The 17123-nt window shown below is 34.0% G+C and overlaps 1 protein-coding gene across 1 annotated transcript; it reads right to left on the reverse strand.

The window, feature by feature from the left end:
* Positions 1–3891: 3891 nt before the first annotated feature.
* Positions 3892–10529, reverse strand: LOC149131392 (uncharacterized). Its single transcript, XM_089339669.1, has 4 exons — positions 10359–10529; positions 8793–8863; positions 7993–8053; positions 3892–5951 (listed from the first exon to the last, which is right to left on the reverse strand). The coding sequence occupies exons 2-4, from the start codon at positions 8854–8856 to the stop codon at positions 5741–5743; spliced, it is 336 nt and encodes a 111-aa protein (XP_089195795.1). The 5' UTR covers positions 8857–8863; positions 10359–10529; the 3' UTR covers positions 3892–5740.
* Between the last annotated feature and the right edge of the window lie 6594 nt (positions 10530–17123).

Genomic DNA, 17123 nt, shown 5'->3' on the forward strand with positions numbered 1-17123 from the left:
CTTGGGATATCCTTCAAGTAAACCACACGCAGTATACTTCGGACACGATATGACATATATCCACCTCTGCTATTTCAGCCTTTGCTACAACAACTATCTCCGGAAAATTCCCACAAGGATTATTTACACGGATACTTACTACTGGAATGAAGCTACACTCCAAGTACTGTTTTTTCTTTCTTTTTTCAGCGCATCACACTCACTCTCACTTCCTAATATAACTCTCCGCTTATAGTTATGATAATCGATTCCTCTACTATTTCTGTCTCCGATGAAGGGATGCATTGGATCTTCCCTGAAACAGCTGTAAGACTCTATCGCTAAAATATATTTCTAGCTTTGCCATTGTTCTCTTTATCCTTTTCTCTCTTTATACATACACACGCTAATACACGACCTATGTTATAATCCCCACTCTTGTTTATACAACGAATGGGGCAAAACTAGTCGGTATACAGTACTTACACGGTATTACCTGTATTTTGGGGTTTGGTTGAATCCAATACCCTCCTTAACCTTATATATATATATATGAGCATGACTAGATATGCAGCTATATACATGAGAATATATACATAAAACATACAAATATGCACATACATACATACATACATACATACATATACATGCAAGCATGCATACATACATATATACATACATACATTCATACATACATGCATGGATACATACATACATACATACATACATACATACATACATACATTCATACAGGATGTCCCATTTTGAACGAATTGTTCGCTTTCCCATGCCTTAGTTTTAGCTAATTAAACTGCAGCAGCGTAAAATAGAAGGCATTTTCCATGAACTCAACGCAGTCAAAGGACTGAACGTTCGATATCATGAGCCGAACAGCCCGAGCTTGGCCATTGCGCCTTCACGAGGAAGAAACCATCAGGTTGATAAAATTTTAGCAAAGACAAATTATAACGATGGGAAATAACTTTCAAAACAAACAGTATGCATTTATGAGTTGTCTCCCTTGGACATTTACATTTGCTTCAATCGCTATTTGTTATGCAAACAAGAAGCTTCTTCTACCAGGTCGCGTGAGATGTTAGAAATAGCAGCTAAATCTCATGCAACATTCTCGTCATTATTGTCTTCGATGTCTTATGCTTGTGAAATAATATGGAAAACCTTGCTAGGAACTTAGCATTGATTTAAAAGTTTGGTTCTCTTTCTTTTCTTTGTTTACTAGTATCGGTTATTTGACTGCGGCCATGCTGGAACATCACCTTGAAGAATTTAGTCAAACATTGACCCAAGTACTTGTTATTCCTTCGTCTGCTATTTATTCTATCAGCATTTTTAACCGAACTGCTAAACTACGAGGACGTAAACAAACCAACACTAGTTGTCAACACAACACCCATACATATATAAATCTCTTTTCCTTTCTGTTATGTGTGAGAGTATGTGTGTGTGTGTTTGTGTGTGTGTGTGTGTGTGTGTGTGTGTGTATACACAGACACACATACATACATACATACATACATACATATGTATATAATATATAAATATATATACATCTTAGTGTAGTAAGAAGCTTGCTTCCCAACCACATGGTTCCGGGTTCAGTCCCACTTCGTGGCACCTTGAGCAAGTGTCTTCTAATATAGCCTTGGACCAACCAAAGCTTTGTCAGTGGATTTGGGAGACGGAAACTGAAAGAAGCCCGTCGTGTAAGTGACAGGGAAGTAAACACACCAACACCGGCTGTCAAGCGATGATGGGGGGGGGGACAAACACAGACACAAACAACAACAACACATACATACATACATACATACATACATACATACATACATACATACATAGGTATAATAATACGACGGGCTTCTTTCAGTTTCCGTCTACCAAATCCACTCACAGTGTGCCCCCTTCCTCGATTTGTGTTCCTATAGTTTTTTTTGTTTTTTTTTTTAAATGGGTCTTTTTTTCAATGAAACTTTCTTGAAATACATTTCAGCTGGTGCAGATTTCGATTATTTTGGATATCATAGTAATCATACTAACAATAATGATAATAATATGCAAGGGGAACAACTCATACATGCATACAGTATGTTTTGCAAGTTATTTCCCATCGTTAAAATTTGTCTTGGCTAAAAATTTTATCGAACCGACGGGTCCACATCGATACAGCACTAGGTCTATTCAGCTTTATTATCATTGCGCAAGCGATGTCGATTCACGCAAATTCACCTATTGTTTCAACTCTTAAATTTACTTTTACTAATATTGCTACACATTAATACTAACACAGGTTACTAAATACTATAATAATAAATCTAACAGCATCAATAAACAAGGTAAGTGATCAAATAAAACTTTCAGGCAGGATTTCGCTTCATAATTTCCGGTGGAACAAAATAATCTTTCAAGCTGTTTAAAATAGAATAATGTAAATTATATAAACCAAAGACTAAAGTTACTTACAATTACAATATATTATAATTGTAATAAGTATTGTAGTAGAAATTATTAATAAAATTGGGTCTGATTAGATTATGATTTGGCTGTTTCAAGTTTGATGCAAGTATTGTCGCCAAAAGTCCGGATCTGCAATGGATGCAAATGTTGCTCCAGATTACGCAAATTTAGTTATGATATATTTGGAAGTTATATAAATTCAGAAATCGCTACGAAAGTACTGCAGTGCTTTCTATTCGTATATTAATTAGATGAGGAAAAGATTTCTAGACAATCGTTTTATTCTTTACTATGAACGAATGCAAAATTTAAATAATTCATATTGTTATCGTAATGTGATAAAATAAATCCGATTCAAAATAGAATATAATTAAGAGAAGCTATTATTTTTAGCTATTTTGCTAATGATATTGAGCAGCCGAACTGAAATGGTAGCTTATTACAGACCCAGGGGTATGTAGTGTTAACTAAGCTTTAGTTTGTGTAACCCGAAGCACACAGGATCATATTTCTGTTGAATAAGCCAAAAGAATATACACAATGTGATATGCTATGCTACTTGAAGATCTTAAGGATTTACTCATAGACAGACATTATTCTCCATCATTAATAGATGATCTGAAACAACGAGTCAAGAAAATCGTTTTTCTGGTACAAATACAAATAAACTAAAGTAAATAGAATTGAAAATCATATGAAGGTCAAGATTTCCGTTTTATACATTATTTTCAAGACAGAGAATTGTTTTACATATCTCATTTAGGATGTGCAGAGAAATAGACAGGACAAAACTTAATGGCCGTAACAAAAGAAACACCACGTAGAATGCAGATTTGATTTCCCGGTTACAAACAAATAATTATTAGTTGAAATGTGCTGAGAATCATGAACCAAATTTGAAATTTATTTCTTTAGGTCAAAATAGTGGCGATAATTGAAACACAGTCAATCAATAAGTGTGACGTTGAAATTCTGGATATATATATTTATATACCAAGTCTTTAACAAATTCGAGAAAATACACTGAGTAAAAGTTAAAAGAAAAGAAAGAATTGACTTGTGGTACTTGTTTCGGATCTGCATGTTGTGGGTTCAAGTCCTGTCAGGTTCTCTAGTTTTATCGACGTCCATAAAATAACTCACTTATAACAATAACAATAGAAAGCTATGAATAAACATCATGAAACAGTGAAATATAAAATATTAACGAACAGATTTTTGATTTTGTAATTTATCCTGGAAAGAAATTCACGTATGTTGCTCCAAGATCGGAAATGATAAAAGAAGAGAAAATTTGTAAACCATAACTTACAACTAACAAATCTAAATTAATACGACCAACGTATTTGATATCTAATATATTTATGCTATTAACCCGTCAAATTTTAATGAATTCTAATTAAATAAATTGATTAAAGCATCACAAATACTCAGTGCTTCGTTTTTCGCTGTGTTCTTTGTTTTATTGAACGGTAACAAAATCTCAGTGCTTCGTTCTTCGCTGTGCTCTTTGTTTTATTGAACGGTAACAAAATCTCAGTGCTTCGTTCTTCGCTGTAGTGTTTCCCCTTAAGTTATCGATATGGTTGGTAAGAATTCACATTGCAGTGTCACACTATATTATTGTCAAAAAGAGAGAGAGAGGAAAAAAGAGAGTTAAGAATAAAAATGCGTGCAGTAAAGCAGTAGAAGATGGAGGCGGAGGGAGCGATGGGCCACACACCCCGTAATTAATGATGTGCTCAGTCGCATCCCGCGGTGATTAGTGAGATGACGTAGCTGCAGAGAATGGCCAACGACACTTGTTGCAGCTGCCAAACCACATCCCGGGTGGCAACAGGTCTGATGATGATTTTTCAGTAATTCCTTGCAAGTTGGGCGACCACGAAGTCTCGCGAATTTTCTTGACAGAGGTTGCAAAATTGTAGGACCTTTTTAGTGTATTTACTTATTAAATTTTTCTATATGTGACTGTGGATTTTCATGGATGAATTCAATAATCGTGGGGTTTTTTTCTCTAAATTTATATATATATATATATATATATATATATATATATATATATATATATATATTGTGAAATTTAATTTGAATTTTAATTTTGATAAATTAAATTAAATTGAATTTTTGCTTGTAAATTTGGATTTTTATCCCTAATATTATTATCATAATTATATATATATATATATATATGTGTGTGTGTGTGTGTGTGTGTGTGTGTGTGTGTGTGTGTGTGTGTGTGTGTGTGTGTGTATGTATGTATTTAATTATTTGACATACTTGGTTCAATTTTGCAACCTCAGTCAAAAAAATGCGGGAGATTTCGTGGTCGCTTGATAGGCAACGAATTTCTGAAAACTCACCATCAAATTCAGTACAACCTTCTTAAGAATGGAAAGACAGTGTGCACAGTGGGAACTTATACGCATTATATCTGTCAAAACGAAGTTGGAAGTGATTATAACTCAATCGCATATCATTAAATGTCTGCTCGACCACGACTGTCCGATGAACAAAACCACAACATCAACAATTTTTTTTACAAGGAACCAACTTTGCTGCAACGGCTGCAGATCCGGGTGTCACCTTCCACGAGGAGAGAACATTCAAGAAATATTTGGTCCTGACTGGCCACTACCAATTTGTACCGGTTACGTCGAAACTTCAGGTGTTCTTGGACTTCATTCCCAACTTAGGGATGAAGGCGGCCTATCGGATTAATGAACCCCAGGAAGTGGTTGCTGCAACGTTCTCCACGGCAACGCCATCACGGTTACTACTGCGAGGCCCAGCTGAGTACACGGTTCGTTCTGGGTTATGTGACCCATCGCCCCCCCCCCTCCATTTCTACTGCTTGACCTTTTTTCTTTTCTCTCTTTTCATTTCTTATCTCTCATTTTTTTTCTGTTTCTTTTTATTTAAATTTCATAAAATAGAACTCGGAGAATATTCTTTTTTTTTTACAATAATATAGTGTGACACTGCAATGTGAATTCTTACCAACCATATCCATAACTTAAAGGCGAACACCACAGCGAAGAACGAAGCACTGAGATTTTGTTACCGTTCAATAAAACAAAGAGCACAGCGAAAAACGATGTTTTTGTTGTTGAGTGTATTTTTGCTGTTAGCCTGGCTCCTCCGCTTTCTGCGTGATATTAAAATTCTAAATTCTTCTCATTTAAAACATCCAATATTTTGTCCTCGTGATCTCATCGATTTTTCTCCTTCTGTAAAAATAATCTGACTGATGACATTTATCCACAAGATTCACAGGAGCAGAACATCAACAAGTTGGTAAATTCACAAAGAAAATGAGAACAGCGATTACACTTTGGAGTATACTGTTATGAGTCCCATGGATGATATCTTGTGAATTACACGTGCATTTCTTTTCTTCGCGACTGCAAGAACATGTCAAACCTTCGCAACAATACTTGCTTGGCATAGATTGGTAACACTCGTCCTTTGAGCAAGCGCTTTCCTTGGGCTTGTCACTGTAAACACAGAATATTGTAGGAAATAAGAAATTCATTAAATCATGGTTTCACATTTCTTTATTGCCCACAAGGGGCTAAACATAGAGGGGACAAACAAGGACAGACAAACGGATTAAGTCGATTATACCGACCCCAGTGCGTAACTGGTACTTATTTAATCGACCCCGAAAGGATGTAAGGCAAAGTCGACCTCGGCGGAATTTGAACTCGGAACGTAGCGGTGCTAACGTTTCTGCCAACTCGCTACTTTAGTGACAGCGTAATTAATAAATAAATAGTGTTAATAATTAGATTAGAAAGGCTGTGAGCTGGCAGAATCGTTAGCACGCCGGGCGAAATGCTTAGAGGTATTTCGTCTGCCGCTACGTTCTGAGTTCAAATTCCGCCGAGGTCGACTTTGCCTTTCATCCTTTCGGGGTCGATAAACTAAGTACCAGTTTCGTACTGAGGTCGATCTAATCGACTGGACCGCTCCCCCAAAATTTCGGGCCTTGTGCAAAGAGTAGCAAAGAATAGTTAGAGGGGAGGTAACAAGTTGAGTATTGATGTATGTCAGTTAATAATCAACCCCGGGACTTATTCTTTGTAAGTCTAGTACTTATTCTATCTGTATCTTTTGCCGAACCGCTACGTTACGGGGATGAAAACACACCAGGATCGGTTATCAAGCGATGTTGGGAGGACAATATATACATATATATATATATATATACGACAGGCTTCTTTCAGTTTCTTTCTACCAAATCCACTCACAAGGCTTTGGTCAGCCCGAGGCTATAGTAGAACACATTTACACAAGGTGCCACGCAGTGGGATGAACCTGGAAGCATGTGGTTGTGGTAACCAAGCTACTTTATTTCAATAAATTTCGCCATTAACGGCGTTACATAGAGGGGACAGACAAAGACAGACAGAAATAAAGTAGCTGCGGGCTGGACATGGACATTAATGAGATGGGGGTGATAAGGATGAAACAAATAATGAGAGGCACCAGCGCCCGCCGACTGTTAACACCCCCTGCGCCTATGTGTCTACTTTTAACTGCTTCCTGATAATCTTCAATCAGTCTAAGTCTTATTGATCGTCTATGTTCGAATTTATCGTCACTATTGTAGCATAAAAGTGGTGGTGGTGGTGGTGGTGGTTGCGGCGGCGATGTGTTGATAGTGAAAAGTATCTATTTTTATGAACTAATTTTTTTTCTCATAGTGACCATTGCTTATCGCGTAAGTGTAGTTATTTATCGTCTGCTCGCTTAAAAATTTGATATTTGCTTATAAAGGTCAATTTAGTCTAAATTCTGAATTCACAGGAAATACAGTCGCAAGCTGCTCGGGAAAGAACGGGCAGCCATTGAGCACGGATCAGAAGGGAAAAAAGAATGGGCAGCCATTGAGCACGGATCAGAAGGGGAAAAAGAATGGGCAGCCATTGAGCACGGATCAGAAGGGAAAAAAGGGAAAATATGGTGAAAAGAGGTAAAAAACAATGCAGTCGAAGACGTGAGGAAATGGATGAAGACAAACGTCAAGAATATTTAAAGAAAGCTAAACTATGAATTCTATAAAAATGCAAATCTTCCTTTCTCTCTTAAATAGGTCCTCTTAACTTTTTCCATTCCGTGGAATTTCGACGGGTCCCAATAGTAGATATATATTATAGAATTCCATTCAGTTCTCCTCCACCACATTCATTCAGGTGGTATTGGTCGGGCTGAGCGTATAGCAGAAGACATACGTTCAGGGAATGAACGCTCGCACTTCTTAACTAGACAGCCATGAATTGTTGATAAATTTTCTAGGTAAAATAGAAACAAATATTATTGAATTTTTACTCGTGAAAATTTTCTCCGATCGTCTCACTTGATATTTTCCAGTTCCATATTTTCTTTTACGCAGAAACTATAATTAGGAAAGAGTCTCAAGTATAGAATTGCGACAATATTAATGACCTCTCTACTATAGACTCAAGCCATGAAACCTTACTAGCGGCTGCTTGTCTATCAATTCGATAACATATGTAGATATGTAGTTCTTACCGTTTAATCATGTCATGAAAACCTACAGAAGCTCCTGTCTGTTGATGGAAGGGAGCGACATCTGAAAGAAATATTAAAATACATATGGTATTTTAATAAAGCACTCAACATAATTCATTGACTAGAGAAGAATGTATCAATAGAGGATAATGTATTAAATACAGGATAATGTATTGAATAGAGGAGACTGTATTTATGATATCATCTGAAATAATATGGAGGATCATGAAGACTGGAACTCACATTTCCTCACTCAGACACTTAATATGGCTGATCTCTGTTGTGATGGATATTTTTAATACATAAAGGAGGGGATAAAAACCAATGGAGCAATAAAAAGGAATGACTAGAAAAAACAAACAAAAAACACATGAAACATTATATATAGCACTTGCTGATTCTATTCTGTAATTATTTTAATAATTAAGAATTCTAAGGGCGGCGGCGGAGAGCTGGCAGAATCGTTAGCTCGACGAGTAATGTAATTAGTATCGTTTCGTTTACGTTTTTTTACGTTCTGATCATATACAGGAGTAATAGATTAGAGCACACCACTAGAATTCTTCCCGATTTGTATATTATATAGAAGAATATTAATCCCGTACACTTGGTCTATGCGTTGTGTTGATAAATAGAGTTATTTATTTAAAAGCTGTAAAAGCATGTAAATGGTGAACACCCGAAAGACCGCTGAAGTAACGTTATTCATTTTCCTTCTTTCCGATTTTCTATTTTCCGCCTTTTCTCCCACTACATTTCAGATTACAATTAAAATAAAAGAAATTTCTAATTTTACTTACTTTGTTTATCCGAGAGTGTGTATGAAATGAATACACAAAACAATAGGACACTGATGCCTTTCATCACGTGCCTATTGATAGAGAAATATAACAACGAGACTCATTAATACAAAAGCGTTTTCCTTACAAGAAAGCAAAGATCTACAGCTGAAATGTAGGTAACAATTATCTTTAGCATTTCAAATTTATTTCACTAAAAATCGAAGCATTATCATTTAAACAATTTGTAATATGGCTAATTTAATTGCACCAATACTACTAATGTAGATTTAATTACACAAATAGTACAAATGTGAATATATAATTTAGGTGAAGATGACGTATTCGAAGCGTTTGTCCGTAAATATTCTCCATATTGTTAACAGTGAATGAAATATTCTTACTTCAAGTATATCTAGTTTTTATAGCTATATTATTTTTATGTCTGCACCAAAACAATTATGAGATGTTTGTCAATTTATGTGAAATGTACTCAGTCAAATGTATTTTCACTATTTTCTCTATGCAAAATCAAACTTTCCTGCACATTTCACTGTATATTGTATTAACTGTTGCACTGGTATTCAACAATCTAGCACTATGCCTGACTAAATACAATTGCTTGCTGCTGAATACATGTGTCATATAATCCTCACACAGAAATTTATTATCGTTATCTTTCTAAATACTACACTTTCTTTTAATTAATGGTCTTACTATTGCTTTTATTTATTAGGGATGTCAGCGACTAATCTGGGCAAGGAGAAACTAAGCGAAGAATCGATGAAGAAGTACTTCAAGTATACGTCTCATCCCAGAAGAAGGTTATGCATGTTGGTTTTGCTCTAAACATGGGACAGTATTCAGTAACTGTCAAAAAATATCTTCAAGATTCTACATTCATCATTTAGATATGGCCTTGTTACCAAACACACACAGACACACACACACACCCACAAACACACACACACACACCAACTAAAAACGCTATATGAAGAACGCATTGTCTTTACTGCTATGACAAAGCTACAGCAGAACCAGAATGTATTCACACGATTCTAAACAAAGAATATTGGTGAGTTAACTCAATACAAGCAGCGATCTACTGATAGCAAAATTGGTCAAATGGTGTTCTGTGGAACAAAGAACGGCAGTCAGGCACTGTTGCAAAGATCAGCAGTTTGGTGGATGTGAATGTTTCGACATAAAATAAGAAAATGGGAACATCTTTCGTAAACTAATGAGAAATGTATAACACAAACATCCAGCATAAATATGCTCACTTGTTCTTTCAGAACTGATTTGCATTAAACAAAAAACAAACACTACAAAAGCTCGACTTCATCCAAAACTTAAGGAGTCAACTGATTCACTTTCATCAAATACAATCGATGAGACGTAAAGTGGAAATTTGTAAATCATTCCGGTTATCCTCTCTCTTTGCAGATCTTGGACTGTACACATGCAAACAGGCAACAAACAGATTAAGCTCTACCACTACCACCATCATCATTACCATAACATACTCTGTCTATTGTTATTACTTAATCACATACAGCCACAATGAATAATCTAAATGTTACATACTTGTTAGATTCGAACGGTATTTATATAAAGAGCTCAGTAGACGTTCTCTTGTGCAAAGTTCAAACTGGTTGATGAGGGTTGTGTAGTGTTTCTTATTCAGTGAACAGCTTTATACTTTGCTTGCTTCAGCTATCGTTTTCTTCTCTGTTCTTGAATTTGCACTCCTTGCGGTATATATATATATATATATATATATATATATATATATATATATATATATATATATATATATAATGTGTGTATGTATATATATATATATGTATGCATATATATATATATATGTATGTGTGTATATATATATATATATATATATATACATACATACACACACACACATACATATATATGCATATACACACATATATATACATATATATATATATACATATATTTATGTATGTATGTATGTATGTATGTATGTATGTATGTATGTATGTATAAGCATCAACAACTTGATTAATGTTATGAGATAAAATATTTACTAAATCGCTGCGCAGTTTGTACAGCTGTGTGAATTAGCAATTAGAAAACACCATTTCAAACTATATCGAATTTATGTCCTCGGTTCTGCCAATGTTCATCATTGGAGACAATTTTTAAGTTCTTTTTTACACACCAACTTACTATTGATTCAGAGGTGCAAAGTTCAAATTGTGGTTTAGATCCTGATTATCCCTGATCTTCAAGTCTTATAACCAATAATATTTTATTTATTACCACTTTATATTTTGTATCTGAGCTTTACATATGAAATAAATATACTCCTATAAAAAAAAATCGACCTTATGTAAAAATCGGCATCCTTTTTTTAAATATAATCTGGATTTTTCCATATATTACGTGTAAATGTAGATTTTATTTCTTTAGCCGTGCATCAAGAAGTTAGGTTACAGATTTCTTCAAGACGTTAATTTAAAGATATTAGAATAATCACAGTTGGGCTGTAACGTCTCTTTGCAGCAGAGCTTCGATTAGATTTCCAATAAGTTCTGCATGATGGATTGAGAACTGAGATACCACTAAAGATGCTTGCTTACAATATTATCAGTACTTAATCAGAAATCGGGGTAAGAAAGGCTACAAAAGGCAGAGAAAGAAAAGAAGCAGCGAAGAGAAACACTCGCCTCAAGAAAAGAAGAATGACGTAAGTACTGAGTTAGGTTGTGATGTATTTACGTTTATTGATACAGAAACTCTAGCAAATGAGAAATAAAGAGCAAAGCCATCCATGCATGCGCAAGGTTGGATTGATGCAGATAGATATAGAAAATAGATGACAGTAATTGGTACTTAACGATCTGATGAACTACAGAAAGTAAAGTACTTCTTCATCTGGGACCAATTTAGTGAAGAACGGAAGAACGTTGTTGATAACATTCGATAACCAGCATTGATAAAGCTGTTAATTCTTTACAGAATTACAAGTGTTTTGCAACCGTTAGACGTTAGTATCAATAAACCAGGATGAAAGATAAAGTGGAATAACAAGAAGAAACGTGCAAAATAGAAGAGTAAGCGGATTTTAACACCTCCTCTCGTTTTTGAAAAGGTCGTTGATTCATGTGGAAACATAAAAATTCACATTATTTACACACCATTAAAAGGATTTGGCACTTCCAGAGTATTGGATGGTACAGAATATCTATGAGAAGATAGGCACCATGAAGAAGTGGAGGAGCGGAGGTGTTCCTCTGTGGTAAAAAGTTGTTTAACAGCCACATGGTTTCGGGCTCAGTCTCACCGCATGGCACCGTGGGCAAGTGTCGTCAACTATCTCCTTAGGCCACCTAGAGCCTTGTCAAAAGATTTGGTATAAGGAGGCTGATAGAAACACGTCGTGTGTATATATATATATTTTTTTCTTTATTGCCCATAGGGACCTAAACATAGAGAGGACAAACAAGGACAGACAAACGGATTAAGTCGATTATATCGACCCCAGTACGCAACTGGTACTTAATTTATCGACCCCGAAAGGATGAAAGGCAAAGTCGACCTCGGCGGAATTTGAACTCAGAACGTCACTTTTAGTACCGACTAACATCACAGGTTGGAGGCGGCGGAGGCGTCGGAGGCGGAGGCGTCGGAGGCGGTGGCAGTGGCGGTGGCGATGGTGGTGGTGGTGGTGTTGCTGCTGCTGCTGGTGCTGGTGGTCGTCCTTCTTTCCGCTTTTCTATTTTCCGCCTTTTCTCCCACTACATTTCAGATTACTATAAAATAAAAGAAATTTCTAATTCTACTTACTTTGTTTATCCGAGAGTGTGTATGAGATGAATACACAAAACAATAGGACACTGATGCCTTTCATCACGCACCTGATGATAGAGAAATATAACAACGAAACTCATTAAAAACAGAAGCTTTTTTCTTACAAAGAAACAAAGGTTTACAGCTAAAATTTAAGTAACAGTTATTCTCTTAGCTGTTCAAATCTATTTCACTAAAAATCCAAGATTTACCATTTAAACAATAAGTAATATGGCTAATTTAATTGCACCAATACTACTAATGTAAATTTAATTACACCAGAAGTGCTAACGTAAATATATAATTTAGGTGAAGATGACGTCTTCGAAGCATTTGTCCGTAAATATTCTCCATACTGTTAACAGTGAATGAAATGTTCTTACTTCAAGGTTATCTGACTTCTATATTATTATTATTATTATTATTATTTTATGTTTGACTTTTGTTTTGCATTTGTACAAGTTGGATCCAAGTCTCACCCAGAGACCTCAAGAGACAACAAGTTAGAAGTTCATGTAGGTGTTATGCCTAGGGTACCATATATTTGGATTTGTACAGTTTTGTTCAAGTGAATGTTTAAGAAACCATAAGAAAATTATGTTTGCTTTAAAATTTGAGATCACATAGACAGTATTTTACGTAGGATATGGGCAGTTCCCATGAGCACTATCTTTTGGACTTCAGCCATTTTGGGGTTTCCTGGTATCTGAGCTAGGTAGTAATCAGCCCGTTTCGCTGTCATTCCCAGGGCACCTATGACAATAGGTATTGTTTTCGTCTTCAGATTCCACATTTTGCTAATATTATTATTATTATTATTATTATTATTATTATTATTATTATTATTATTATTATTATTATTATTATTATTATTATTTCTGTCGCAAACAAATATGTAAAGCTTGTCACTTTGCATTTGACAGAGTGTTCTACGTCAGAATGTACAGTCAAAAGTATTTTCTCTGTTTTCTATAACCAAAATCAGTCTTTCCTTCTCAATTCACTGTATAATTAATTATTGTTGCACTCGTATCTTACACCATACCTGAATAAACATAATTGTTTGCTGTTAAACATATGTGCCGTTCGATCCTTACACCGAAAATTATGTAATCAACATCTTCCAAATACAATACTTTCTGAAAGAGCATATTACGTATGAGTTTTAATTTAATGGCCCCTCTATTTATTTTATTCAGCTACTAATCACGGCAAGGAGAAACTAGTTAAAGAATCAATATGCCAAAATATGTTCATTTGTTTCTTAGCAAACGATTTACATTAATTATAAAGCAAAAATCACAGAAGCTCGACTTCATGCAAAAATTAAGGGATCAACTGATTCACTTTCATCAAATACAATCGATGAGATGTAAAGTGAACATTTGTAAATCATTCCGGTTATCCTCTCTCTTTGCAGATCTCAACAGGCAACAGACGGATTAAGCTCTACCACTACCACCATCATCATTACCATAACATACTCTGTCTATTGTTATTACTGAATCACATACAGCCACAATGAATAATTTAAATGTTACATACTTATTAGATTCGAACGGTATTTATATAAAGAGCTCAGTAGACTTCCTCTTGTGCAAAGTTCAAACTGGTTGATGATAATATAATGTTAGTTATCAAAAGAACTTCAGCCCTTGCATACGACAGCTTTCGTTTTCTTCTCTCTTTTTCAGTTTTTACGCTTCATCTTCTTGTTTATACGCACACACTCACACAAACACACACATATTTACATACATGCATACATACATACATACATATATATATATATATATATATATATATATATATATATATATATATATATATATATATACATATATATATATATATATATATATATATATATATATATATATATATATATATATATATATATATATATATACATATATATATATATATATATATATATATATATGTATGTATGTATGTATATATATATATATATATATATATATATATATATATATATATATATATATATATAAACATGTGTGTATATACAAATATATATATGTACATATATATATATATATATATATATATATATATATATATATATATATATATATATGTATATATATATATATATATATATATATATATATATATATATATATATATATATATATATATATATATATATATATATATATATATATATAATTTATATAAGGGCATTAACTATATAGTAATGCCTCACGCTTAGAGGGACTAAATAAGTCAAAAACTACCAAAAAATAAGCAACATATTTACCGAAAGCTAGGTTAATTTTTGAAAGTTGCATTTCCCTCGCTTTCGGTAAATATGTTGCTTATTTTTTGGTAGTTTTTGACTTATTTAGTCCCTCTAAGCGTGAGGCATTACTATATAGTTAATGCCCTTATATAAATTATATATATTTATGGGAAAAAACGATGGTTTTTTTTCCTTATGGGGTTTTTTCACACTGACTACTTGATAAATTCTTATAAAGATTTTATCCTATATTATATATATATATATATATATATATATATATATATATATATATATATATACCAATGGCATGATTTATACGATTTGATTCAATATTTACAAACTATTGTAACTCAACTGCTGTGTGAAATAGTGAATAGAAGACGTCATTTGAAACTATATCAAATTTATGTCCCATGTTACGCCGAGACGTCAAAATTTGGGATTGTAACACGAAAATGTTTATATTTTGTTTTTGTTTTTTATACGCCAACATGTATTTGATTTCTAAATATCGAGGCAAAAATCGAAATTGTTGTTCAGATCCAGGTGATTCCTAATCCAGAAGACATATGGTCAATGACATTTTTTATTTATGACCACCTTATGTTGTTATCTAGCTACATATGAATTACCGTGCATACTCCTATAAAAAAGATCACTCTAATGCAAAAATTGCTCCCTATTTTCCTTGAAATATTGTGGAATTATTTCTATATCACGTATTAACGTCGATGCTATTTCTTCACACATGTCAAAGCCAAATATATGTGTCACGAAGTTAGATTCCAGATATCCTCGGGACGTTGAGTTATAGCTAATTGAATAAGCAAATTCGAGCCGTAACATCTCTTTGCAGCACACCTCACTCTGGATTTAAAACTGCATGATGGACGGTCCTTATGGCTTAGTTCTTGATCTGATATCTAAGATCTCACAAAGGCTGCCTGCTGATCAAAATGATAATATATTACAATTTCATGAGTATTTAATCAGAAATCGGCGGAGGAAAGGCTACAGTTTCTCATTTGTTGGTAGGAGGGATGTTATTTTAATTTCTTTTAGCTTGTTTTTGGAGAACCCCCTGAAAACTTGTGGGCAGAGACACAAAACAATGATATAAACTCTTTTTGCTGCTTTTGACAGCACCCCTTGAAGTTTGAACAATTTCCCCACCTCACCCGAAAATAAGGGTAAATGCTAATTCAATGAATTGAAAGCCTCATAGTGTACGTAAATATATAGTATTTTAGTTTAGTATGGGTTTTTCAATACGCTAATTCCAAAAATAGTTTTAATTTTGCAATTTGATTTTTCAATATTGTGGAAATCAAAGATGGTGGCCAAAATACACAATTTGTTAACGAAATCAGTAGCTGTTACGAAGAATATCATGTGATGTCTTTATATATGTTTTTGAGGTCATAGAACACGAAATGATGTGGATATATATATATATATTTTCATATATATATATCCATATCCCCCACTTCCTCACACTTGTCATCCCACAAATATTCGTCTCTACCATCCAGTATTTCAGAAATGCCAAATTGCTTCAATGACGTATCAATAATGTCAGACTTTATGTTTCCCAATGAAACAAACGACCATTTCAAAGACTAGAAGAGGTGCTACAGGCCGTGTATCTTTCTTTTTTCTACATTTTTCCTAGTCATTCAACTTGCGTTTTCATTGTCGTTCACTGATACTAGCATTTAATGCTTGGAAAACACTTGTAATTCTGTGGAGAATTTACAACTCCATCAGTGTGTGTTATCGAAAGTTATCAATAACAGTATTCCATTCTTCACTAAAGTGCTATAAATTGATCCCAGACGAAGAAATAGTTTACTTTTTGTAGTCCATCAGACTGTAAAGTGCAAACACCTATTATCCATTTGCTACATTTATTTTTATCCACGAATCCTTGAGCATACATGGATGACATTTCGCTCTATGTCTCCTGTGTTAGAGATTTTGTCTTAAAAAACGTAAGTACATCAGAGATAATCTGAGATAATCTTCGTTTTCTTGGGTCCAGCGGTTCTCATCGCTGTTTCTTTTTCGACTTAATTTTTTTTTCATTTCTTTTTCTGCTTTGGTTTACATTCTGATTCTCTACCACGTGGAAAACGAAAAGGCATTTCGTTTATGTTCCCAAGAAATAAAAAAGTTATAGCCTGTCTTCCACCGATTTCTGATTAAATACTGTAATATATTATGGTTTTAATCAGCAGGAATCATTTGTGAGA

Source organism: Octopus bimaculoides, chromosome 22, assembly GCF_046866305.1.
Source record: "Octopus bimaculoides isolate indiv1 chromosome 22, ASM4686630v1, whole genome shotgun sequence".
Taxonomy (NCBI): domain Eukaryota; kingdom Metazoa; phylum Mollusca; class Cephalopoda; order Octopoda; family Octopodidae; genus Octopus; species Octopus bimaculoides.